The sequence below is a fragment of the Chamaea fasciata genome, unplaced genomic scaffold (assembly GCF_029207755.1).
Source record: "Chamaea fasciata isolate MVZ Bird 193981 ecotype frontalis unplaced genomic scaffold, bChaFas1.0.hap1 SCAF_6, whole genome shotgun sequence".
Taxonomy (NCBI): domain Eukaryota; kingdom Metazoa; phylum Chordata; class Aves; order Passeriformes; family Sylviidae; genus Chamaea; species Chamaea fasciata.
The window spans coordinates 46,275,712-46,301,981 of record NW_027094091.1 but is presented as its reverse complement, the minus strand read 5'-3'; the positions used below and the strand labels follow the sequence as shown (position 1 = coordinate 46,301,981).

Sequence of the window (26,270 nt, the reverse complement as noted above, 5' to 3'; positions counted from 1 at the left end):
ACAAAGGATTTCTTAGTGGGGTGAGGCAGAACTTGTGCTGGCAGCAGTTAACCTTTGGGTACTGGTCTTGTGCAGACATCCAGGACAGAAGTGTTTGGGATTCACTGCCAGGTTGCTTTCTTCTCTTCTATGTCAGCAAAAGCTAACTATTCCTGCATCAGTGCAAACACGGGTCACTTGTGAAGCACGAGATGATTCTTGTAAGAAATGTACAAGTCTGGCATTTCTGGCATGGACAGGCAGCAGATTCCAAAGTGGAGATGAATTGGAGTTGTTTTCACCTCATCGGATCTGTTTAAGCACACTCCCATCCCCTCTGATTTGGGAATACTTAGATTAAAACAATGACTCAAAATAGTTTTCTGCTCTGTATTTGTCAAGTGCCAGGCAATTGTAATGTTATAGAACAGCTGAGATGCTTAATTTATTAGGAAACTGATACTGTAAAGAGAAACTATCGGTCAAGTACTGAGAGTTGAACTTAAATACTAATTATTAAAGAAAAATTATGTAGCCTCGATTTAGTGTAGGCACACTTCTGTGTCATTTAACCATTAAATGAAACCTAACCTTAACTGAAGTTATCAGTGCTGTGTATGATGACTCCTTTTCATTACCTGTGGATTTGATTTTCATCCTGCAAACCTTTTGTAGACAAAAAATGACCCTTTGTCCACATTGGAACACTTGTGTTTAGGTACAGGATTGAAAGTATCCTTTGCTTAAAGCCTGTGGGGAATTTTCTAAAATAAAATACCTCCTTTTCCTCAAAACTTTTCTTTATTGCAGTTAATGAAAGGTTGCACATGTTTATAAATCAGTGGTGTATTCAGAACACCCAGAACTGAGATCTTGTCTGGCACTTCTTTCCAAAAGCATTTTCCCCTTCAATGTTATAGAAAGAGTTATAAATATCACCTTAGTAATGTACATGCAAATGAGCCTTGATGTTTTATTACACTGGAAAAGAAAAAAGAAATGAGTGGATGGGCACATTAAAATTTTGGATTGAATGTGATTGGCTTCTGGGTTTGCTTTTCTACTCACACAGCGTGGGCAGGCGACCAGCTGGGGCGTTTGTTTGCAGAGTTCAGTAGTCTAAGCCTCATCAGATGGGGCCTGAGGACAGGGGTCTGGTGAACAACTAATTGCAGATGTGGGGCTGTCTGTGGAGCCTTTCTGTAGTGGATGTGAGAGGACAGGTGGAGAAGCTGAGGGACTAGCACTGTGACAAATATCTGCATACAAAATCTTGGTGTTTTGTAGTCTGTTTGGTTATTCATCTTGGGAGTAAAGCTGCCTAGCCCTTGGCAAGGGCAGGGAAAGCTGCCCCTGTTGTGTATAGAAAATGAGAATCATCTCAAACAGCTACTGTGGGGCAGCTGCTCCATGGCTTTTCCAACCCTCCTGCCACAGTGATGTGTCCATCAACAGTGGTGTGTGACTCTGGGGGCTCTTGGGCATCTGAACCCCAGTGTCCTCCTGGCAGCCACTGTTGTATGTTCCTGCTAATGAATCCAGAGCTCCTTCTTGATAGGAGCTGTAAAATTGTGTGTAAAATTTGTGGGCTACCATTCATTTAAATTTCTGAATTTAAAAAAAAGAAAATGAAGGAAAGGGTTCCAGAGCATCAAAGTTCAACTCCATTCCCTGCACAGGACAAGCCCAAAAATCACACCATGGGTTCCTTCTGACTGTTTAGTACTAGCTACCAGTTCTAAAAGTAGAGTTGCTTCCAAACATTATTATTGAAGAACCCCAGCACTGCTCTGCAGGGTTATCTGCTAATGTTTAAAACTCCTCATGATAAGTGATCTAGAACTGAAATAGTTCTTCTGCAGATGGTACCAGGATCTCTGATGCAACCTTGATGGAGATCTTATTGATGAATGACTTCAAGCTTGTTATCAACAACACAGCATATAGTGTGTCACCTCCTGTAAAAGGTAAGAGCAATCCTTAATAACTGATCATCTCACTTCATTTAGTGAAAGACATGGGAAGTCTCTGAAAACTGGGACCTGGGAGAAAGGTGTTTCTCTTTAGTTTTGTCTTTTTACCATTGGATGGTCCTGCTTTGGGGGTTGGAGGTGGGGAGAGAATGAAGAAGGGTATGTTCTTGAAATGGTTTATATGGCAAATATTTTCTTTTCAGATAAGCTGAGCAGTGAGCATGCTACTGAAATGGAAGATATCAAGTCCTTGGTTCACAGACTGTTTGTGGCTCTACATTTAGAAGATCACCAGATCAGGAAAGAGAGGGAATTGCTACAGAAAGTGGACCATCTGAAAGGAGAGCTTTTGCCTCTTGAACAGGTTGGAAAGTGGGGTACTTATTTTTTTTAAACTCAGAAGCATTTCCTTTCATCAGAAGTAAGTCCTGTGACAGAAGAAAACCCGTATGAATGGGTAGGGTGTGTCTGTTCTGTTTGTTATGTAAACGAGGTCAAGTCAAGTAGAATGCAAATTATTTTCAATTCAGTTCTTTTTTTTCCTTTTGTGGACATTGATGGGGTAGAAACCGCAACAGCTGGAGAAAGCTGTCACCAACATGGCTAGTACTGAGACTGAGAGGCCAATCGTTGAAATGTCATTGAAAGTCGCCTGTTCCTTTATGAGTTCTGAATACCCATGACAGCAAAAACCCAGAGTAGTGGGGTTGACATCATGCGTGGCTTAGGATAGTGGACAACAGGACTCCTGCTTTATGAGGGCCAGCCTCAGTGTTACCCAGAACTGCCTTGAATGGTAAATGGAAATCCAACAGACATAGATCCCTTGTAGTGAGAAGGGGAGATTAAAAGCAGGAATTCTTGGTGTACAATGGCAAGAAGCTCTGGTTGCCCTTGGACTTCAGTGCTTTTGTTTTCTCAGCAGGGTAAGTCAGTTAGAGATGTTGGTAAGAGATGCTGAGAAAGCATGTAGCCCGGGGAAGAAAACACAGTTGGGCAGCTGTTCATCGGAGGCGCACTCATGTTTATTTGAACGGGTTTCTGCATGTCTTTTCTTTAGATGAAAGCCAGAATCATGGACAGTGCAGATGCAAAAACCTCCAGGCTTTTATGGGTTGGCCTGGCTCTGATGTCAACTCAGGGGGGAGCGCTGGCATGGCTGACGTGGTGGGTGTACTCGTGGGACATCATGGAGCCAGTCACGTACTTCATCACCTACGGGAGTGCCGTGGCTTTCTATGCCTACTTTGTTCTCACCAAGCAGGTTAGTCCTTGTCTTCTAAATGCCTGGAATATTGAAAAGGAGGAAACCTGAGTCTGTGAGTCATAATATTTGAGCTCTGATGGAAACAGAATTCAGTGAGTGGCCTTGCCATCAGACAGGGACTGCTTTGATCCCTAATGCAGCTGGATAAAAGCATTACATTATGCAGAATCAAGCAGGTACTGCTGCACATGAGCCAGCTACTGAGCACAGCTACTGTTGGTAAGATTTCATAACCTGGGGAATGAAAAGTGAGGAAAGGAGTCTCTCCTTTAAAATGTTTGTAGATCACTTTGCATAGTAAATGGAACCTTGCTCACTGCAGTAACGGGAGAGCAACTGGTAGTGCTGTGGCAGTTTGTGAATGCTGCTTTACAGCAGCAAATCACCCAACAGTCGTTTTTATTTGCTGGAGTTTATGTATGTACAGTGCAAGGTACCAAACTGTTTGTAACTCTGGCAGCTGCATTACTGAAATATATTTAGTGCCTGAAAAAGTGTTATTACTCCACTTTTCATAATCTGACTGCTTTTCCATGACTTGGAATGAATGGAGGTAAATCCAGGACAGCTGAAATGGAGCAGGAAGCAGGCATTGTGTAGAAGCAAAAAGTTTGCTCAGATCTTAATTTAGCTTCTCTACAGGGACTTGTTCTGACACCCTGTTAAGACTTAGAGAAATGTTTCTTTTTCCTGTTTTAGCTCTGTACTTTACTCTCAAAGTGAACATCTTGATGTTGAACTTTCTATGATGAAAACTCTTTTTGTTGTGGAATTATGTGGAAGAGTAACTAACACTTCCTTCCATTATACCATTGTCTTGGTTTAGATAGACAGGGATCTGCCAGGGAAGGTTGGAGTCTCCCTGGAATGTAAGCCCCTCCCCCCCCTTTTCCAAATTATTATAAATTTGCAATTAAAAGGCTGTCAGGCAAAGATTTTGGGAATAGGTATAGCAATTCTTTACTAGGGATATAATACATATGTTGTAGTACAGAAGAATAAGCAAGCAAATAAACAAACAAACAAGAAATCCTAGAAAACCCTGACAGAGTCAGAAATACAACCTGATACCCTGTTAGTCAGGGTGTTGGAAGGAGTCCAAAGTAAGCCCTCCTGGAGTGGCAGATGTTGCTTTGTTGGAGTAGAGATGGTCCCGTCGAAGAAAGGGTCCAGTAATGGTGAGATGGGTCCGGTCTTCCTCCAGGGATCGGTGGAAAACTGGATACCAGGTGGCACTTGTGGCTACTTTATCTAGGTGAAGATGGTTTGGCTCTCCTCCCTGTGTGGAGCATCTTACAATAGTATGATGTAATGTGTCATGTCATTGGTGAGCTTTAATGGTCCATTAGCAGAAGATATCCCCATGGGGGTCTTGGAACAATGAAGAGAGATAAGCCACACTCCACCATCTGGTAAGTAACACTGACCCACTCAGCCCCAACAGAAGGAATAGAATAACATTCTTTCGGTTACAAAACCCAAGACAACCATGGTATCTATAGACCTTGTGAGACATTAGGTTCCTTCAGTGTAAAGCGGAGATGTGTGTTTTTATGAACAGCTGGCTCAGAATGTGAGTTTTACTCCTTCTGACTGTTTTTAAGAAGGGCTAAGCCATTCGTACTTTTTGTGCGTAGATACAGAGGTTACGACTTGGCTTTTTTGAACAGCTGCTTGTGCTATTGCTTAAGACTTCCAAGTAAGTCCTCAAGAAGTAGTTTCTGAACTTTCTCTGACTCCTTGGAAGTAGACTCTGTTTACTGAGGTGGCTCCAGTCATGAAGATCATGCTATGTGTTTATTGTAACTGAAAATTCCTCCAGACATGATGAAAATGACTCCTACTATGTGTTTGAAAGCCCTTATGACCCATGAGAGCATAACTTCATATGTAGCCTCCTTACAAAGCATACGTGGGTGCTGGACAAGGCAAGTCTTCCTGAAACAGGCTGAGTTTCTAACATGCTGACCTCTCCTCAGTTTCCTTGCTAACCACAAATCCATGTCCTCCTTCCTTCCCCAGGACTACATTTATCCTCAAGCCAAGGACAGGCAGTTCCTCCACTACTTCCACCGCAAATCCAAAAAGCAGCGTTTTAATGTGGAACGATACAACAAGCTCAAAGAGGACCTAGCAGAGGTAATTAAGTGCAGTTCTTCAATAATGATGCAGCTTTGGGCTTAGGACTTTTTCAGGAAACTCTCAGCTAACAGAAAATTGACCTCAAGGCTTGATATCAAAACAGTCTATTGCTTGTCAGACAGCTTCAGCTGTTCAGATAATCATACAAAGTTTGCCTTTGATGTATAGACTACTCCTGTAGGTCATCAGAAAGGCAGACCTTCATGAATTTCATTTAAAACAAATAAGTGAGTTTATCAGCATGACATCTGTTTTTTGCATATTCTAGTTAATGTTGCATTTTTGGCCATTTGATACAATAGCTGCATTTATTTTGGGCACAGTATATTTGTTGCACTGCTGTGGTAAACCAATCTCCTCCTTTCCTTGGAAAGAGATTGCCTTGCAGAGTTCAGCATGTGACATCATAACCTTGCTCCTTAGGTAAAAGACTTAGATTTACGGAATATGGATGACTGGATGGAAAAGGTGGTATGTACACCTTGGAGAAATTTGGTGGCCTTCATGAAATAGCTGTAGCAGATCTCTTACTCATCAATTATTACTCCTCCATCCCATCTTGACAGCCCTGTATTCAATATCTCATAAAAGAAAATGGAAAATACCTCTAATTTTGGCCAAACCCCATAGTTCAGGGTGTTGTAACATCACGTGCCATAACTGACATGATGTTAGAGTTTGATCGGTTTTCAGTGGCCTGGGGGTGTGAATTTTTTAATTGTCATTTCAGGAAGATAATACTTTGGGGTGTGGGTGAGTGGGTTGATGGGCAGGGTTCGTGCTTCTCTCTGGAGACTGCATGACTTGAGCAGGTCTGTCAGTGTTCAGCATCCTCCATTTGATTGGTTTGGTTCCTTGCCTAGGACCAGGTTTTTTTGAGAAAAGAAAGACAGTGCATGTGTGAAAGAGGAGAAAACAGAGGCTGCAGAAGGATGAACTCCCCCTCTCTCTTTCATTGGCAGGCAGAAGAATCCCTGAGGCGTCTGCGCCAACCTCTGCACCTGAGGCTTCCCATCCAGGAAATCAGTGACAAGGATTGACTTTGGTTTTGTGCATATTGGAGATGCCCTTTCAAAGCTGAGACGAACATTTAGTTACTCCATATCACCTGGGTATTTTTGACCACTAAAGTTTTAAAAGTTGCAATAAATAGCTTTAAAAATGATTTGGTCACTTGATGGTTTGGGTTTATTTTGCTTGTTTGCTTTTTAACCCTATGAAGAAACTGCTGAAGCAAAGTTCTTCAAAATACTTGTCAAATCTCATTAGTACAGTGGAGGCATTCTTACTGCTGGTAAAATGATAGAAGAGACAAGGATAACCTTTTTAGTACCATTTACTATAACACAACAGTAGCTCATAGGATAATTAACTTTTCCGTGGAGTAGTAAGGATTCTTTTCCTCCAATTACCGTTTCTTTTTCCCTGGTCTGTGCATTGACTGTAACACCATAGGTGAAGTTCATATTAGCATGACAATTAGGCTTTCTTTAGAAAAAAGTGCTGAAAAAGTAAGGAATCTCAAACTTGTCATTATGTTTCACTGTTGCACTTTATTAAAAGAATTCATCAAAACATTCAAACATGCATGGTTGTATAAAAGTTTAAAAGTAGGTGTAGCAAGATACAACATTTATGACTCAGAACATAGTATATGGAAAGACTTAACTAAAGCAGAACCAGTAAACCGATTATTTTTTCCCCAGGAAAGTGTATTAAGACACTTTGCTCAGTTTGAGTTCTCTGTTGTCCCTCAGAGGAACAATTAATAATGTAAAAAACAAACCCCCAAAACAAAGAAAAGAAATATTTGCTTCAAATCAGCACCATTGAAAAGGCTGAGGTGACCATGCACCATCCCTTTTATGTAGACAATGACAGAGGAATGGCTGATCTTCTCCAGGGCCAAGAGGAGGCCTGATCCAACTCAAAGCCCTGAAGTATGAAGGTTTACATATGTTATATTTTGCAGACCTGCCTACGGCTGTCCAGCAGCTTTAGCTTTAGAGATACAGACAGGCAAGCTCACCCTGAGCAAGCTACACATGGTCTCGTCTCACTACTGCTGTTTTTCTCCTGAGGATGCATAGCACCAGCAAGCTGTGATTGTGCCTCAAGCATAAATTATATTCAAGCAAAAGGAAACCCTGTATTAATCAACCCTATTTGATTAATCCTATATTAATGCTATAACTGTATTCAAGGAATTAAGTTCCTTTTTAGTGTTGCAAGAAAATATATGTCGAAAAAGCTCAATAAAGCTACAAAAGTGGTGGATTCTCCTCTCCACAAATTTAAAAACATGCCCTACAAACATATTCCCTGAAAACTGTGCTCTTAGAGAAAGACAAGTTAATCTAATGGAACATTAGAAATGTTTTGGAAATAGTAAGATGTGCAATAATTAGATGGCAATCAAACAAGAAGCTTTTAAGAAAAAAGTAGTCTAGCTGGAGCATCAATTTCAATAAAATCTGAGCACCTTCTAATATTTGGCACCAGTCAATTTTTCCCAAACTCCCTGAAATGATGTAATTTTAACTGTAAAACTGCTTTAAGATTTTAGAAACTATTATTTATACAAACTGTAATGTTCGATCCCAGTGATTCTACAGAAAATTTTGCAGAATATTAAGTCTCCTCAACTAAGATGGTATTCTTTACTTCTGCAGCAAGTAATAGTAATGGTCATCACTGCTAAATAATCTACTTATATTTTGGATGAAAATACAATTTTTTAGTTAACATTGAGGTAAAACAAGGAATCTGTTTTTTCCCTATAGCATTAATGTTTCTGCTCGCACCCACTGTGCGATATGATACTTTCCTATTAACAAGAGTAAGAAGGTCTATGAAGTCCAAGGAAGATCCATGCTTCCTAAGGGTCTCACACAAATCTTGGATGTACCAGGAGCCATTTTTAGTGTCACGATAAGAATAGTAGCCTAGAGTAGAAAAAGAAGATAAAATTAGATCCAAATGTAAGTAGTGATACCTCTTGGGAAAATATTTATGAGAGTCACTGTTTGCTAGCTACCATCTATAAGGAATTACTAACGGCTGTAACTCTTACTTTGCCAGTTACATAATTCCACTGCAAATTGTAGATGGGAAATGGCTTTGATAGCACTTGTAGTGCTCAGCTAAGAGAAACATGATTCAGGGATTGGTTGCTTACAGGACTGCATCTCCACTTTGTAAGAGAGCAGATGGGACTGAGGACAACATACATGGGGAGACTGCAGAGAACAGCCATGTAGTGCAGAGAAATTTATAAGCCACCAGAGTCCTGGAAACGAGATGGATGTTTGCTGTCAGGAGGCAGCTCAGCCGCAAGACTGATGGCAATGATTTTGTTTGGAAAATTTAATGCACCTTGATAATTTACTTTCACTTTTTCCTTAGCAGGTTGTCGCTGGTAAGGACACGAAAGAACCACACTCACTCAGGTTCAGAGGTGAGCTGAGAAAGAGAGAAAGTTTATTATCATTTGTGATTCAAATAGGATTTGAAGTTTGGTCAAGGATTGGGAGATGAGAGGAACACTTTTTTGATCCTAGTGGTCAGTTCACCAGTCCATTAGAGACTGGAATGAAAACAATCTACTTGTTTATGTTACATTCATGAGAGACTCCACTAGAAATATGTAAACAGTCATCAGAAGGCTAAAGAATCAGGGCGACAGCACGTAACATTTTTTTCCAGACAAGTAGCTACTTATCAGGCATGTAAATCAGATGACCTGGAACTGTTCTAATTTTTTGGACTGCAAAATGAAGAAGTGTTCAGGGTTGTTACAGTATCAGACACTGGATGTACAATACTAGAACTTACCTTGTGCCACAGAGTAGCACATGATAAAGTCTGCACCAGTAGGCAGAGTATAGACACAAGCTGCATCCACTTCAATCTTATTGACAGGGGATTCACTGCTGCTGTCTATTGAATCATGAGCAACGACTGCGTCATCATGTTTATCACCTCGGCAGGCCTGTTGGTGAGAAGAGTTGTTATGCCTGCACCCCTGCCGAGCTCACTGTTAATATGATAAATTCTGACACTAAGCAGACCCACTTCTGTTCAGCTAGGTGTGCCACATCACCATGACTCTGCCTTCAGAAAGACTCATTTACTTCTCTATCACTTAAAATGTTGGGGACAAAGTCCACTGAAAGCTCGAAGATGATCTCAGAATCACTAATTCTGGAAGATCATCTAATTCTAGGTGATCTCTTGAGATAATCTAGTCCAACCCCCTGACTGAAGCAGGGTTAGCTATAGCATGTTGGCCACGACTATGTCCAGTCAGCTTTTGAGGATCTTCATAAGTGGAGACTCCACAATCTGTATGGGTGACCTCTTCCAGTGTCTGAGCAACCTCACATTAAAAAAAAAAAAAAAGTGTTTTCTTGTCTTGAGGTGAAATTTTGTGTGTTTAAGTTTGTTCCAGGTGCCTCTTAACCTGTCACTTGGGTACAACTGAAGAGAGCCTGTCTCCGTCTTATTCCCTCCCACCAGGTGTTTAGAACATTGGTAAGATTCCCCTGAGCCATCTCCTCTGAGCTGAACAGTCCAGCTCTCTCAGCCTCTCCTCGTATCAAACATGCTCCAGAGTCCCATAATCATCTGTGTGGCCTTTGCAGGACTCACTCCAGTAAGTGTATTTTTCTCCGACTGCGGAGCTCAGGATTGGACTCAATACTTCAGATGCAGCCTCAGCAGTGCTGAGTAGAGAGGAAGAAAACTGCGTCCCTTGCTGGCAAGGCAGTGTTGAATTACTGCTCTGAAGCACAGCCATCATTACATGCTGTTACACTTCTGCTCTTAGTGCAGTCTCAAGTGTGTGTGTGTTGAGGGAGGGTTTCTTGTGAGAAGTCAGTACTGACCCCACTATTGTCAGTGATGCAGAAAGGCAACACCTGGAGGATAACAAGGTGAGAACACACTCAAAAGATACAAAGGAGCATTACTAATGGAAATCTGAATGAGTCCTAATGAAAGGTGAATTAACAAGATGCTGCTTCTTGCAGCAACCCTGTGCCCTAAGGAAACTTTCATTTGGGAAAAAAAAAAAAGAAAAAGAAAAAATAATACTTAGAATTAGTCTGTAAACGACTACAATTACAATCTGTTGAAGGCCAGGTTCATATATGAGTTTGCTAATTGTAATCTGGATAAAGAGGGGATAAAGCCCTGCATGAGCTGGTTTGACACCATGACTCTGCTTTGAACAGGAGGCTGGACCAGAGACCTCCTGAGGAACCAAGGAAGGAAACAGGAGGCTACATATGGTTATTATCTGACCACTTAGCACAAACAATATTCCTGAGACAATAAAGCCTTGGTTTGATTCTCTAGATTCTACAGAGATGCCAAGTATAGGTCATAGACAAAAAAACAACCAACCAAGAACAACAGCAAATGAAAATCCACCACAAAAACCAACCAACCAGAAAGTCCCATTAAAAAAAAAATGAAAACAGACAACCCAACACAGCACCCAACTTCACTGAGGATCAGGTAAAGGGATTTGTTTGGAAGGAAGCAATGAAGATACAAAGGTTTGACAGCTTATCAGCTTAGCCTAGGGCTGTGACCAACAGGAACTGAGCTGAGGCTGCACAGAACTTTCTCAAAAAACCCTGGTACTGCCTTCACTGCTATTAAATACACACTGACTCTCGATCTGACATGGGCTTAATTTGTGTTTCTTTTTGTAAAATTACTTATTAAATACAGCTGTATTGATAATTTCAACAGTAGTGTACATTAGGGTTTCTAATAAAAAGAGAAGAATCCTTGTCTTAAATGCCTTGTGGAAAGACTGCATCATGAAAACTGACATCAGTATTGCAGGAGGACACAAGTCAGTGTTAACTACACTGAATTCAGAAACAGACATCTTACCTGAATGATAAATATCTTTGGTTTTCCTATCAAACTCGGGCACTTGTCTCCTCTGAACATGTCTGTGATTTCCTGAATTTTGATTTTGCCATTACGTGCATATATGTGATCATCCTCACCATGACTCAGGAATACACACACAAAGCAGTCAGCATCACTGTGGTCATCAATGGAGGCTGAAATAGTCAAGTAGTGTTCAAATGACAAAACAGTCATATTCAAGTCTAAAAAACATTGTACATTTGTATCATATCATTTAATCCCCAGTCAGTCCTTTTTCAAATGGATGCTATTTTCAGGTACAGCCATACTACAGAGATTTCAAGGTGCATTGATTCAACCTGGCTGAAGGGCCACTAACCATAAAAAAAAGAATGTAGTTATCTTCTCCCAGCTGCATGTACCACCTTTCAGCTTTTAGTGACTTAATTAGTTCTCTCCACAGAAGCTTCACTTATACTGCAATAAAATAATCTTCAGTCTAACCTTCAAGTCCTTTTAATGTTAAATTCCTTGAGCACAGAAATTTATTTTGTTAGATGAACAGAGAGATTGGAAGAAAAAGTATCTGGGAATTCCGCTGCAGTAATTTAGACATAACCAATACATAGTCTCTCACCTTCTTTAATTTTCTGCTTCACATCTTCTGCATTTAGATCATCAAAATGTCTGACTTCAAACCCAAGGTCTGTCAAACTATTGTTAGAACAGAGCAGTGTTAGTAAAAATCTTGCTCAAATTATATATCACTTGCAACTAACTCAGTTTCTTTGCCTCTGGGGGAATGAATACTCTTACACATTATTTATGAACAAAACTACTAAAGTTGATTTTGAATTCAAACTGGTGTCAAGTCTAACACCTGAAGTTACTTCAAAGAGTTTGTCCAAAGTAAGCTCCGGACTCACTGAACTCATAGGATTTGTGCCAGCAGTTTCTGTGACCTAAAACAAATGTGCCTTGAAGCATTTTAATTAGAGCTTTCTTCACCCAAGTTGCATAGGTGCTGTGTCTGCAAAATCTTCCTGTCTTTACTTAAACACAGGATTTAGGTAACTCCTTCATTTGAACATGGTTTCTAAAGTTTAGGGTTTTTTAAGTGTTAGTAGAACAACCAAGTTTCTTACCTGTGTTTCAGATTGTCTCTGTCTGCCATAGTCCCAGGTCTGCCTGACAGCATTAAACCCCAAAAAAAGTACTCGTGATTGAAGATTAATGCAACTCCTCTTCTTTTATGGTTCATTTGGTATTCCACTGCAGGATCAAGTGATTGTCTGCTGCCACAGATGGAAAACATTCTTGGTAAATGAGGCTGTTTCGTTAGTTAAGGCAAATATTGGTGCATTTCTCCATGCATATTGGCTCCAATTCTCCATGTTATGTGTTTAGCTAAATGTTAACATAATTGAATAGTACACACGTACTTATTTGGAACTATCGCTGCCTGTGATTTGCTTCTTCTAAGTAAATCAAGTGGTGCATTGTAATCAATAGCCTATAAACTGGGGATGAGGTGCTAAGTGTAGTGTATCTTGCAAAAGGAGAACAAATGTTTATTATTTACCCTAATGAAATGAAAGCTATGACAATGGTTCATCTAAGTTTTTAGCAACCAGCCCACAAAATCCTAAAGCTGAAGGACAGAGGTCTTCTTAAGGACAGAATAAATGACCTACCCAGCTTCTAAGTAGAGGACTTTATCATGGCAGAGAACAAAAATACCTGTGTGTTTGGGTGTAGCATTCCACAATATATTGGTTTATGAGCAAAAACACAGCATAGGATGTGTGACAGCACACTCTGGACTTGGCTGTGGACCCACAGTCATGCCAACACTTGGACCCAAAAAGATCCTAAGTGTTGACATGGCTGTAATTAGAAAGACAAAGCAGACAATCTTTCTGCTTTTGTAGTTACCGGTGCAGAAAACAGAAACTGAAACACTTCTGGCAACAACTCTGGCAATAGACAGGTCCGGAGTTCGAGGTACACGGAATGAGAGTCCAGGTCATGCTCCCTCGGACTGGCTCTGGTCAGAGCAGTCATTTTTTGCCATGTTAATACTTCTTTTCCTGCTATGGAATATTCAGGTTTGGTGCAATTGCAGGAGAAAGTTGCTTAGAATATTTGCCTGCAGATATTCAAGATCAGAGTTTCATGGGCAAATGCTTTTGTTTCACAACAAAATTACCATCATTACCTGCAGGCTATCTCTGCTTCTCCACTTTGTTAAGAGAATCCCCTTAATGAAACATCTTTTTGTAAGATCTACATAAGAATTCAGACAGAGAACAGGAATTTAGGATGACTGTTCAAAGTCAGGGAGCTTCTAAAATGTTCTACAATGCTGGCTGGATAACCAATAATGGAAGTTGGGTGCTTTATCACATTCTTCCCATTCTGAGTACCGAACATGATAAATTCAAAGATTATAAAATTTAGCCTCGTAATTAGATTACAAATTTTATAAATTTAACCTTGAACAATTTAGCCTGTACCGGTACCAGATTTTTTTCAGATTTTGTCAATTTCTCTTCCTCAGGATTTGGCTAGGTGCATGGCTAGTAGGGATTTTGGACAGTTTGGTCGCTGGATCCTGTGAATGACCACTGAAGGGTGATTCCCTATATAGTCTTCTCTACTCAGCTGTATGGATGAGGCAAAGTTACCATACAAGTAGTTTACTGTTTTCAGGGCTTTCATGGAATCACTGTTCCATGGTCCATTTCCTCTCTTTCCAGAGGAATACATTCCTGTGCTACAATCTACCACTTAGTCTGTCCAGTGGCTCCTGAGATTGTGATGGGTTCTGCACATTGCCTAAAATAAAAAGACAACACTCTTCATAGTCCCTTCCACATGCCTTCACAATAAGGGTGCTCCTGCATCTGGTGGAGCTAAAACTAGAAACATGCTTTGTAAGTGGGTGGAGTTGGGTCAAAAAATTCTGTTGAATTCTTAACAAAAATCAGAAAACGCTGCACTGACCTCAGTCCCTTGGGACATCTCTGCCTCTGCCACCAGGACTTTACCTTGTATTTAGTGCATCTACTCCTGCGATGTTCTCATTTCCATCTGTTGGAGAAATCAAAAAGTAATGTAGCCACAAAATCATTCATTAAAAACAAACAAAACCAATTTGAACTTATGCATCCAGCCTTAAAGTTTAGTGGTTAAAGTGAACCAAAAGCTCATTCACGCATCAGGTAAGTAGGCATGCAGGTAAACAGCCTCATTAATGCACCCACAGCTTCTGAAGGCTCACCTGGAAGTGCTGACTCCAACAGTCTGAATTTCAGGTGGTCAAGACATGCATATTTTCTATCTGTCTGTGTATATCTGTACCTCTATAAACATATTCAGAGATTATGGTTCTATATAACTAACTAGCTGGGTGCATTTTTTTAAAGATACTCTTAACTCAATAGTTACAATTCTACAAAGTTTGAAAATACACTGCTGTTTCTTTCCTTTCAGTAATGCTGCTAATACAAAGCTAAGCATTCTCTTTGAGGTTGGATACAGCACATGAGTCACAACAGACAGTGTAATAGCTATTGACAACTGAGAAGATGCAAGATTTAAACATTTTCTTCTGCTGAACTATACAGACTTTAAGTGCCTCCAGTACAGAATGGACATAAAAGTAACTGTGTGGGCACAACAATGAACATGCACATCTTGGGAGTGTGCAGAACTGCAGACTTGCAGATGGTTAGGCCAAAATACTTGTTCCTCTCACTTAAGCATCTCAGTGGGCTATTGAATCACTGCTACTCCTGGTAGGGACTCACTACCACATTATGAGAACTGTATACAAGACTATACCTTTGGTGGGTAATATAGGTCTGCTATCCAGCTGGACATGGCCTGCAATTATAAGAAGAGTCACATGTACATGTATTTTACAAACTGCTTTGCACGTGAGATACTAGCTTTTCACATCAATTTTTCTAATGTTATTAATGCCTTTTGCAAAATGAACAGAGCTATGTATCGATAGAGGACAAAAGTTCTTGCCATCCACTCCCCCCCCAAAACATCACAAAATTTTCTTCATCCAACTTTAAGAGAGAACATGAAGACACAGGACAAATAGAATTCCTGGACTACAGGGAACTAGGAAAAGATGGATTTCCTGTTAATTTAATCCCGTTTAGTAACTTCCTAGTCTTTGGCTTTTCATCGTCACTCTCATAGCGCAGCTTCACTCAGGTAAACACTATTTGAATTATCATGATTTATGAAAAGTTTTCTGTTTGTCTTCCACAGAAACAAGTTTGTTCTAAAATCTGATTGAGACCAGCGGGACTACTGGTCTTTAATTTCGTGAAGATGGATTGCTCCAAAGGAATAAAAAATCAGGTAATCACAAGGTTACACTGGAATCTCACAGCATCTTTCCCTGGATGCGTTTTCATCTCAACAGGTCTACCATCGAGACCAAAGGACAAGGCACTTAGAAACAACCGAATGGCACACAAAAGAAGTTCCTTTAAGCCTGGCTGCATCTCCGGGAACCAAGTTTTGCTGCCCTGACTTCTGCTGTCCTCCTGTTGCGCGCCGGGGACCTTCCTCGCCTTCAAGTCCCGCGGCCGTGGCGGGAAGCCGGTCGGATTTTGCACCGACGGGGTGCGGGGCATTTACGTGCAAAACCATTTCCTCGTTGGCACCCGCCGTCCTCCTCCTGGCACCTTCCCCGTCCCCTTCCTCCTCCTCTGGAAGGAAGGAAGGACAGAAGCACAGGTCCCGCTCCCCATGAGCGCCGGCAGCGCCCTCCGGGCAGCGCTCCCACTCGGGGGAAAGCCCGGTCGCTGCCCCCGGCCCCTGGCAGGCATTCCCCACCCCGCTCCTGCTCCGCGCTGGCTCCGGCAGGATCCCAACAAGCGGCGTGTGCCGGCCCTTCCCCGCCGCGTCCCGGCCCTTCCCCTGCTCACACGCACCCGCCGCCTGCCGCTCCGAGCCCGACATCGCCGTGGACCGAGGCAGCGACTGCACACCGGCACAAACCCCGCCGAACCGAGCAAAGCCTTCTGCGCTCCTCCTTTCCTGTGCCTTCCGGGGGCGGGCGCTTCTCGCCCTTTGCTCTCGTGCCGGCCGCCTCCGCCAGGATGGATCCGGGAAAGCGCAAGGATGAAGTGTTAAAAGTGCGTGACGTGCCTCCTGAGGGGGTGCTGCAGCCACCGCACTGGCTTCGACAAAACCATCGTCCTGAAATGCGATGACAGCCTCCCGTGTTCACTTGGTTTAAATTTTTCAAAACTGTGCTCAAATTCCCATTTCAGGCGCAGAGTGTTTTATTTCCTGTAAGGCTGCTGTTGCTCCAAGTGCGTTTTCACTCGGGCACCCACACTCGACCCTTGTCTGAGGTTTGGATGTGTGGATCATTCTGTAGCTTTGCTCTGTTCTCACTTCAGTTCTCTTTGATGATTTTTCGGAACTGTGAAGCGAGTGACAAGGTATTGACGAGAGTGCCCAGATACCTTAACGAGTATTCCCCAACCGGGAATCATGCGGCACTTCCCGGTCACTGATCAGCTGCATATCAAACAAGTTTCTAAACCACAGCCAATGACAAACCCCCATTCTTCTGTATAAGAGCTTCACAGACTGTACCCTAGAGGGATGTGAATTTTCTATCCAGCCTACTTTGAGATAACCTCAGATATGAACGTGGACTTAAGAGGGTGCTGCTACAAGCACAAAAAGAAGCAGATTTAGAGCGGAATTATAGGCAGTTTTACCCAGTCTGGTTTTACCCAGGCTTCTTGCAAAGGTTTTAGACAAGATGTCTCCCTTTGATTAAAGGAGCCATGGGTATTTTTAATTACCTTTGCTTGTTTTTCTCTTGCTCAGATTTGTTACTCTCAGAGTGCCAGTAGGCAGCTGGATCAAGATAGAACTTTGTTTCAGTTGTCTTTGCGCACACTTGAGTTAGAGCATAACACTATCACAAAGTCTGCATCTTATACGGGGTAACATTTAGACTCCTACCAAACAGATTCATTTTTAGGCAACTCAAATTCCAGCTCTCACAGCTCACGCTAGAGTTGCCCCTGGACGCCCTGGCAGCAAGACTCCCGTGTGAAGTAGCAGCTGCAGAAACAAAATCTAGGACTCTGTAGCAGCAGTATGAACTCGTACCAGCCGTGTTGCTCAGTTCAACAGTTTCACTTAGGTCCTTGTAAGACAGTTTTTCTCTGCTTTGTTTTGCTGGAGGCTAAGAGCAGCCTCAGCCGCAGTGCTCAGATGAGTCACCGGTAACTCGATCGCAGTGTGTGCAGCCCCAGGTAGCGCTGGGCTGGTGCGCGTTTCCTGCTCGTGTAATTAATATACGAAACTTTCATTGTCAGACATGCCTATTCGTCAGGAAACACTTTCAGATTGTTGGGGTGGCTTCCCAGCAGGTGGGTACTTTTTGGACACAGCATTATGGATGGATCAGAACTGCAGTCTGAAGAACGAAGTTCGATTGTGGACACACTGCCGTACAGTATTACCGACTACACAAAAACTTGCGTTATTGAGTTAAATGAGCCGCTATCTATAGTATTGTTATGCTTTAATCCAGCATGAAGCTAAACACCACAGAGCTGTTCAGTCACTCCCCCCCGTAGGATGAAGGGGAAAATCAGAAAAAAAGGTAAGGTCAGTTTAACAGGAGAGGAGGGGAAAACAGTAATAAAAGGATATGCAAGACGAGTGACACACAGTATAGCTGCTCACCACTCACTGATCGATGCCCAGCCAGTCCCCGAGGAGTGATCAGTGCCCTTCCCTGATCAACTCCCCCCCAGTTTTATTGTTCAGCATGATTTCAGGGGGTGTGGGATATCCCTAGGGTCAGCTGGGGTCTGCTGACCTGGCTGTGTCTGCTCCCAAATCCTTGTGCACATCAGCCTCCTCCCTGGCAGGACAGCAGGAGAAGCTGTGTTTCATCAACATAATTCTCATCCTTAAAACAAAACACAGCATTGTATCAGCTGCGAGGGAAAACATTACCTTCCACAAGCAGGACAAGTATTACATTTTTGCAAATATCTATATCAACATCTGTATGTAAGTCCTTAAATGATATGATTAATCCTGGGGGTGATAGCTAGCCTTCATCTTAGGGTTATGGTCTGCAAAATGCATCTTGTATAACTTGCAGGTAACTCTAATCGAGGATTTCTGCTGCAGGAAAAGCTTGTGCAAAGTAAAGACTACCAGGAAGAAGTGAAATTCCTCCTGTGGTTTGCAAGAAGAACTATCAAAGTGCTATCCAGCACTATTAAAGCTCTTTTCAGCATTTTACATGGTTTGAAAGAAACTCTGGGAGGCTTTCATGGTATAATTACAGGTCAGTACAGGAGGGTACAAAACCCAGCTCTTTCCAACAGTGAAAATTTCCTGTGTTGTTGTGGTTTAACCCCAGCCAGTGACTAAGTATATATGTGTACACACACAGAGACACACACACAAGGGATAGGGAGAAGGAGAATCAGAAAAAGTAAAATTCATGGGTTTAGGTAAGAACACTTTAGTAACTGAAATAAAGTAAACAAAAATAATAATAAAAGTGAAAAGGATAAGAGAGAGAGATGAATAAACTCCAAGACAGACAAGTGACACACAGTATAGTTGCTCACCATCCCCTGTCCAGTCTCCAAGCAGCGGTTGGTGCCTACCGGCTGATCAGGATGTAAATTCCCCATTCCCCACTGGGCATGATGCTCTGTGGTGTGAAATACTCCTTTGGGCAGCTTGGGTCGGCTGTCCTGGCCATGCTTCCTTCCAGTTTCTCGTGCATCTCCTCACTGGCAGAGTATGTTAAACTGAGAAGTCCCAGATTTAAGGTAAGCACTGCTCAGCAGCAACTGAATCATCAGTGCAGTTACCACCATTATTCCCACACTACATCCAAAAGACACCACTTCATCAGCTACTAGGAACAAAATTAACTCTATCCCATCCAAATCCAGGATATGCATTCATTTAAGCACCTAGTTTAAGCCCCTTTGTACAGAATTCAATAAAACATCTAGTTGAATTACAGTGGTTTGGAATTATTGTGGTACTTTTGTCATTTTAAACAAACACCATCACCATTCCCTGCTTTCATGTTAAAAAGATTTTTAGGGTTACAACCATGGAATTCCAGGGTAATTCAGAATTGTTTCAATTCTATGGCAGAAAATAAATGTCACCAAAGCAAGGGGAACTACAAGTTAATCTAGCAAAGTTTTGTAAAACTCTACATTAATACTTCTCTTTTAGTGCTACTTCATATCCACAATTAAGAAAAGAAACCTTGAGGCACGACCAAAGAACTTTAGCAGAAACTTTGTCTTTATGAGGCCCTTACATTCACTGTCATGTACAGTAAGCTCTAGTGACAAACCAACAAAAAACACAACTGGTAAAGAAAAAAACACACACAAAATTATACCACATTACAGTCCATGAGTCCAGTGAACTTTATGCATTTGGTTTCTATTACCTGTTCACAGATGCAGTATTTTGATTTTCATTCCTCTCCTGTGAATATCTAAAGCAGAATTGCTTTTTACCAAAAGCAAATCATTATCTTTTTTAACAGAGGACCTAATGCAGAAGTTAACTAAGGACTGACACCTGTAGATAAGCAACAAGTACAGAGTACTTACTTGGGAGCAAATCCCAAATAATTCAGACATCAGGTGATTTTAGCTAGGGAAGTCAGAGAGGGAACAGGTGACAGAAGCAGAGGCTCATATATCCATCAGCCTCACAGAGGGCAACTTAAATAAGATTTTGGGCACACTGCTCTTAACTATGGAACTTGGTTTTAGTTTTCATCAGAACAGACTAGATGAAAGCAAAGATGAATATGGTACCCAAGTTGTGCCACAACAAAAATATAAATCAACGTATTTGTACATACATCCTTTCCGTGCATACAATACACAACACAAAATGTTTTATTCAAAAACAGACATTCAATGATTTTTTTAAAAAATAACAAAGAAACTACATTTCACCATTTTGTCAAATCAAAAGTATATCCTTAGGCTGCAAACTGTTCATTTTACTGGACAGCCCTTCAAAGGATCAACATATTTGACCTGAAAAGTGATGCAGAAGTAAGGCACTGATATAGAATCAGGTAGAAATATGTAGTGCATGGACATTGGCTTGGGACACTTTCCTTGTTTATTTAACAACAAACCTGCAGTACCACATCCATGAGAGAGAACTGAAGGCAATTGCAGCAGAAATATGCAAGCACAGGCTATGTAAGATGTCTTATATTGGCACACATAATACACTCTTTCCTGTTGAACCCATCAGACGTGTCAACTGCTAGTACACCTAAAATCTGACCTGTATTAAAAATCACCTGAGAATTCAATATAACTCTTTGGTGCCTCCGATGTCCCCACTATGGAGTTTTCTTGGGAACATTAAAATGGCACCAGCATTTTACAACAGCACGCCCTAGGTGGACATACACCAAAGGAAAGCCATTTCAGTTCCCAAGCTTCTGGCATAAAATGGAGAGAAGGATGACTTGTTTCTTTTTTACATGAATAAGAATATCGTAGTGATCTTCAAATCAGTCAGTTAATGTCAGTGTTTAATGTCTGAAAAGCATAAAGGCTTGTAACCAAAGTCCTGCTTCATTTTGACTGAATCTTTGACTTTATTCTACACCATGAGATGTCAGTGTCTTCTTTCAGAGATCTGTCTTGTCCTCGTAACGACACATGCAAGCAGCTCTCTGGCTGTCCAGGTATGGTTTGCATCCTAAATGTATAACTGCATCAAACAGCAGCTGAACAGTTGATTCACAAGCTGCAAGCAAAGAAGAGTTCAGTTAAAAGTACTCTTTGAGTGGAATATGAAAGTAACAGGAGAAAACTCTGGCAAACTGAGAATGACTCTAAGAAAGAAGCAATCTTCTCTGGGCACAGCAAATAGACTGTCAAATGAAAGAGTGAATCACACAGAGCCATTTAAGTTTTGAGTAAAGATTTTTTGTATGCCAAACAAACAAAATGAAAATTCATTGCATATGGAATGTTATCTGTGTTGGAAACATACTGAGTCTTGGAAGATGAAAGAGCTGGTTTACCTCCCCACTCTTTGCATCCCAGTTTATGCAGAGGTTGCTGTCTTTAAACATCAGCTGAAGAGAATTGAACAAATATTCACCAGTTCTGACACTAAAGACTAACATGAGGATTTATTTACAGCTAAATAAATCTGAAAAGTTCAAGCACAAGGTTGTTCTAAAAACTTACTGCTCTCTGTGGCAGTATTTACTGTGAAAGTGACATGGTCCAAGTTAAAAAGTGGATATGTCATGTATCCATCAGATGCAGGCCAATGACCAGAAGGAATATTGTATGGCCTGTTACTAAGAAAACTAACATTTATTCACTAGGGAACAGCATTAACTACTTCCACCATGACAGGAGATTATTTTAATACCTTGTTTCATAACAGGGAAAGTTTCTGTATTTTCCTACAGTTTACCAGCAATGACACATAGAAGTTTAGAAATCACCCAGCAGAACAGTCATGCTACAGCTATGTTACAGTAAATGCAAGAATTATACATGCATTTTGATCAAGTTGTATTCCCATATTCATACTCCCTAATGGGCAGCATTATTTTCTCCCCTAAAGTTAAAACTAACCTTAACTCAAAGTTAGTTTTAATCCTGATAATTTTCCTACACTGTGTCACTGCTTGGCTGTAAAAGCACCTGAAGTGCACAGCAGAGGGAAAGAACAAAGCATCTTTCATCAGCTTATGAAACGTGTCCTTGCTGCACTGCACAAAGATTCTTTGCCAAGTTAACCTCAGGTTAAACTTGTAAAAAAAAAAAGAAGGCTTTTTCACACTTACCCTGGACACTCTCTGAGATTCCAAGTGTTTTCTGCACATCTCTGCAAATTTTTGAGAGGCAGGTCTGAAACTGCTCATCACAATCATTTTTTTTATTGCCACAAGTATCATAGCATCTGTCATGGTGATTGCAGCACCTTGTCATTGAAGGGATACCAATGTCAAACTGTGAAAAAAAACCACACACCTCCATTGGTATTCTAGTATAAGAAAAATATACCCTATGGACAGACTGTAACAGAAATTAAAAACTAATTTGATGGGTTGAGATAAAGACAGTTTAACAGACGAATAAAAGAAGACAAAAACGTCCCAAAATAAGCAGTGCAAAAATCACTCACCACATTTCAAAGGAGAGGGGATGCCAAGCAGGTCTCTGAGCAACAGCCACCTGCAAGTCATACACAGCTCTACCAACACCCCCTCCCCATCTTCTCGCATTGCTCCTGTTTTTATTGATGAGCACCACTATGCAGTGTGGAACATCCCTCTGCTCAGTGTGGGTCTGCTACCCCAGCTGTGGCCCCACCCACAGCTTGCCCAGCCTACACTCTGGGGTGGTGGATGGGCAAAGCAGTGGGGGGGGCGGGGAAGAGAAAGTCCCAAAGCTGGAGGACAACAAGCTAACTCCTATTTTCTTTCTAGCATTAAGGAAAAAGAGTTAGTGTAAGTAAGGACAGCAAGAGTCATAGCCAAACCCTCCACTCTTACACGGCTACAGCAGCAGTTATTAAGTGCTTTCAAGACTGTGCAAACAAAATACTAAACCAAACACTCAAACCCCAAGAAATTTATCATCATTACATTTTGTGCTTGTAATGTTTGAAAATGTTTATGCTGTGTTCCTTTACAATACTAACACTTCCCATATGTTGCTACCTGAGCATGTGTTAGAAGCTGATAAGAACAGGGACCTTGCATATGGATGCTGTCTCAGAAGGGGGGATGGAAAAAATCATCTACATTGAGGGAAGCTGGTGTATGAAAGACACCCAAAGAAGCCCCAAAATGGAAGTACTTACCTGAACTCCAAATAGAGGGGATCCACAGCCATTTGGTGGTGATGGTTTATATTCATAGCGAGGAACGGGCCTTGATCCTGAAAAAGGTAATTTGTCATGTCTCAAATAGATTTTTTTGCACAGGATTTTAGTAGTTTTAAAACTCACCACAGACATTTGTTTGGCTTAAGACAATATCACTTGTTTTTTTAACTTAAACATACATTCCGATGCTTGCATATCAACAATTCCTTCCAAATTTTTGGAAATTGGGGTACTAAGCAATTTTTTTTTAGAAATGGGGACAAGGCACCTGAGCAAGTGTCAATGTTTGCTTCCTAAGTTAAAAAAAACCCAAAAAAACCTAAATTGACATGTCGGTTAAGTACGCAACATAAAGGAGTATATTAACAGAGTACTTTAGTGTCAGTTCATTAACACCTCTATGCTTTATATGCAATCAACAGTAGTTCTCTGCTTTTTTTAAATCTTAATTGGGATGAAACATCATTTTTATTTTTACAGCTGTAACATTAATAGAATTTGAATTAGTAGAGACTGCTAAACTCACATCTCCCTGAACACTCACTAGTGCAGCAAACCAAGGAATTCTGCATCCCAAGTTAAGAAAGACTGTGGAGTTAATTTGAAAAACTGACCCTCTAGTTCATTTCAATATTGGAAACAATCTGAGGCCCCAATTAAAAGTAATGGAGAAGACAAAATCCTCATTTGAAAGATGCATATTTTAGTACCGAGTGTAAGTATCACATTTTTTTGTGGAGCCAGCCAGGGTGTCACCACCAGACTAATTTTCTGATTTAACAAATAATCTGACACAGTAAACTGGGGTGATGTGATTCCACCACGACAGGCTACGTGAGCCTCTCATTTTGGGCATCTCCTGAAGCACCAGTGAAAAGCCTGGAAAGAAATCCCTTTTCTGGAGCATTGCCTGCCTGGCACCCGGGATGGGCACACGTGGGATGGGCACGGCACGGGAGGTGATCACAGAATGGGTCAGCCTGGAAGGCACCACAGTGAGTCATCTGGTCCAAACGCCCTGCTCAAGCAGGGTCATCTTAATAATAATAGCCTAATATTATAATAATGATGATGATTATGATAATAATAATAACAATCATCATTTACCAGGTCATGCCAACTTGAGCTGCCTCAATTATTGCTCAGGCAAACAAGGCAGCTGAAACGCAGGGAAGAAAGCAGCACAGATGCCCTCTGCTGGTAGCAGCAGGACTTACAAATAGCAGGATCCTTCCACTGGCAAACGCGGCTGCCATTAAAACCTGTTATTCAACCGTGACTTCGAAACAACACATTCCATAGCTCAGATTTCAGCTTTTCTGTCCCCAACAGAAATGCTAAGGGGTGCTCGTAAATAACCAGCCGTGAGGGAATAATTCCTCCCACTCCAGGGTTTTTCCCTGTACACATCAGCTACACATTTGACAGTAACAAGCCTTTCTCCAGGCAAACGTCTTGGAGACGTTTAAAAGGAGCTATTTAAAAGTCGCGTTAAGAGAACCGCTGACGTGTATACATGCTCCGTACACGTTACACACGTATTTAAACACACATACACGGGCAGTAGCTGGCTTGCCGAGGTTCACACACGCACTTCTAGGTATGTACGGCGGTACGAACTAAGTCGCCAGCGCGGTTTGCCCCGGGAGCGCCGCTGGGCCGCAGCGGGAGCGCAGCACCGGCCCTGCCCGGGACAAGGGTCGCGCCGCTCAGCCCCGCTCACCGTCGCTGCACTGGTACTGGCAGAGCCCGTCCTCGCCGCCCAGCAGGTCGAGGGCCGCGTTCAGGTACATGTCGATCTTGTGCACGCCATTGCGGATCGTCTTCAGCGTCATCCGCCAGTCCGGGGTCTGCGGCGCCTCCTGGCCCCAGGCGCAGGCCGCGACCCCCAGCAGCAGCAGCGGGGGCAGCAGCGACAGCCGGGCCGGGGCCATGCCGAGCCCGCTAAGCCGCTGCCCTCTCCTCCGCCGCCCGCCCGGCCCGGCCCGCCGCCACCGCCGCCACCGCCGCCATGGCCCCGCGGCCCCGCCCGTGCGCCCGCCCGCGGGGAGGAGCGGCCCTGGCCGCCCGCCCCATGGCAGCGCCGCGGAGCGCTCCGTGTCCCCTGTGCCCTGTCCCCTGTGCTGCATCCCCTGTACCGTGTCACCAGTGCCGTGTCCCCTCTGCCGTGTCCCCTCTGCCTTCCGAACCTGGGCAGCGACAAGCGGGTACCTGCCCTAGTATGTCGGCACCTCGGCGCTGGCTGAGCAGGGCCCCCGGAGATCCCGAGTTTTGTGATGGTGTTGGGTGGGAAGGAAACTGACCCGGTCACGTTTGCACATGTGAGTGGTTCTCATGACATCGTCGAAAGTGCAAGGCGAGGTTGTAAAGCAGAGCAAAATGAAAGTATACCTGTTACACGGTAAAAGTCCGGCCTTGATTTGTTCAAAGGAAAAATCAGACCAAAATGAACTTGCTTACTAAGCATCGTGTTTGGTTTCCAGGATTTTAGAAATATTTTATATCTAAATGCTAGATGCTTCACAGATGAACTGAACTTGAACCAGGTGAAAATAGTTTTAATTTTTGTAATGAAAACTCTGATTGACGTTGTGTGGAATCCCTCAGAAAACAGTAATATTTGGCTTCAGGGCAAAAGTTAAATGTAAAGAAGAACAGGAAATGGAAAGAGAACCAAGAGACTTTCAGAACAGACAGAGCATAAGGACACATATTCTACGGTTTTGGTTTGGTTTTGTTTTTGTTTTTTTTTTTTTTTTTTTTTTTTCAGCCTCAGCATTTACTATTATGTGTAGTTAACTAACAAAATTGGTGGGAAAAGTTCTTCACAGAAAAATTAAGTCAAACAAAAGAGGGAGCTCTTTGTACACCTGTCCAGCTTTTTCCTATTTAGGATTTCTTTACCAAGACCCTGATTCAGCAAAATAATTTCTGTGTAGGAATATACTTAAATGCTTTCCTAAACAGCAAAACTTGTTGAGGGGGTGTGTGTGTGTTTGTCAAGAGAGGGAACTCATACCCTTACTTTAATTATGTTGGTGACTGATGGTGTCTTTACGTGACAAAGCCATGCTGATGTG

General features: G+C 42.1%; 3 protein-coding genes across 5 annotated transcripts in view; 1 reads left to right on the top strand and 2 right to left on the bottom strand.

The window, feature by feature from the left end:
- MCUB (mitochondrial calcium uniporter dominant negative subunit beta) overlaps positions 1 to 6,526 on the top strand; it is a 46,778-nt gene extending 40,252 nt beyond the window's left edge. The window contains exons 4-8 of the mRNA XM_066186240.1: positions 1,842 to 1,946; positions 2,156 to 2,316; positions 3,013 to 3,216; positions 5,242 to 5,358; positions 6,324 to 6,526. Coding sequence (XP_066042337.1) covers positions 1,842 to 1,946; positions 2,156 to 2,316; positions 3,013 to 3,216; positions 5,242 to 5,358; positions 6,324 to 6,401 — 665 coding nt within the window. The 3' untranslated portion in view covers positions 6,402 to 6,526. The remainder of the gene's footprint in view (positions 1 to 1,841; positions 1,947 to 2,155; positions 2,317 to 3,012; positions 3,217 to 5,241; positions 5,359 to 6,323) is intronic.
- A 378-nt stretch (positions 6,527 to 6,904) lies between these two features.
- Positions 6,905 to 16,318, bottom strand: CASP6 (caspase 6). Of its 3 annotated transcripts, none has more exons than XM_066186241.1 (8): positions 16,206 to 16,318; positions 15,097 to 15,138; positions 14,301 to 14,343; positions 12,396 to 12,545; positions 11,888 to 11,964; positions 11,269 to 11,444; positions 9,196 to 9,352; positions 6,905 to 8,306 (listed from the first exon to the last, which is right to left on the bottom strand). In XM_066186241.1, the coding sequence occupies exons 1-8, from the start codon at positions 16,237 to 16,239 to the stop codon at positions 8,068 to 8,070; spliced, it is 918 nt and encodes a 305-aa protein (XP_066042338.1). In that variant the 5' UTR covers positions 16,240 to 16,318; the 3' UTR covers positions 6,905 to 8,067. The 3 variants fall into 3 exon arrangements, with proteins under 3 accessions (XP_066042338.1, XP_066042339.1, XP_066042340.1); XM_066186242.1 differs by having other exon boundaries at positions 16,212 to 16,318; XM_066186243.1 differs by having other exon boundaries at positions 12,396 to 12,542; positions 16,212 to 16,318.
- Positions 16,319 to 19,581: 3,263 nt separating this feature from the next.
- On the bottom strand, positions 19,582 to 25,201 carry PLA2G12A (phospholipase A2 group XIIA). The gene is made up of 4 exons (XM_066186239.1): positions 24,914 to 25,201; positions 23,167 to 23,243; positions 22,145 to 22,310; positions 19,582 to 21,084 (listed from the first exon to the last, which is right to left on the bottom strand). The coding sequence occupies exons 1-4, from the start codon at positions 25,122 to 25,124 to the stop codon at positions 20,966 to 20,968; spliced, it is 573 nt and encodes a 190-aa protein (XP_066042336.1). The 5' UTR covers positions 25,125 to 25,201; the 3' UTR covers positions 19,582 to 20,965.
- Between the last annotated feature and the right edge of the window lie 1,069 nt (positions 25,202 to 26,270).

Bases quoted from the DNA above. Each gene is read 5' to 3' on its own strand.
- CASP6 (XM_066186241.1), bottom strand. From the start codon at position 16,239: ATGTCGGGCTCGGAGCGGCAGGCGGCGGGTGCGT. The intron at 14,344-15,096 runs GTATAGTCTTGT...TTTCTCCAACAG, and splicing joins ACCTATATTACCCACCAAAG to ATGGAAATGAGAACATCGCA. The intron at 12,546-14,300 runs GTAAAGTCCTGG...CATCTGTGGCAG, and splicing joins GTAGATGCACTAAATACAAG to CAGACAATCACTTGATCCTG.
- PLA2G12A (XM_066186239.1), bottom strand. From the start codon at position 25,124: ATGGCCCCGGCCCGGCTGTCGCTGCTGCCCCCGCTGCTGCTGCTGGGG. The intron at 23,244-24,913 runs GTGAGCGGGGCT...TACCTTTTTCAG, and splicing joins CCAGTACCAGTGCAGCGACG to GATCAAGGCCCGTTCCTCGC. The intron at 22,311-23,166 runs GTAAGTACTTCC...TTTTTTTCACAG, and splicing joins CCCCTCTATTTGGAGTTCAG to TTTGACATTGGTATCCCTTC.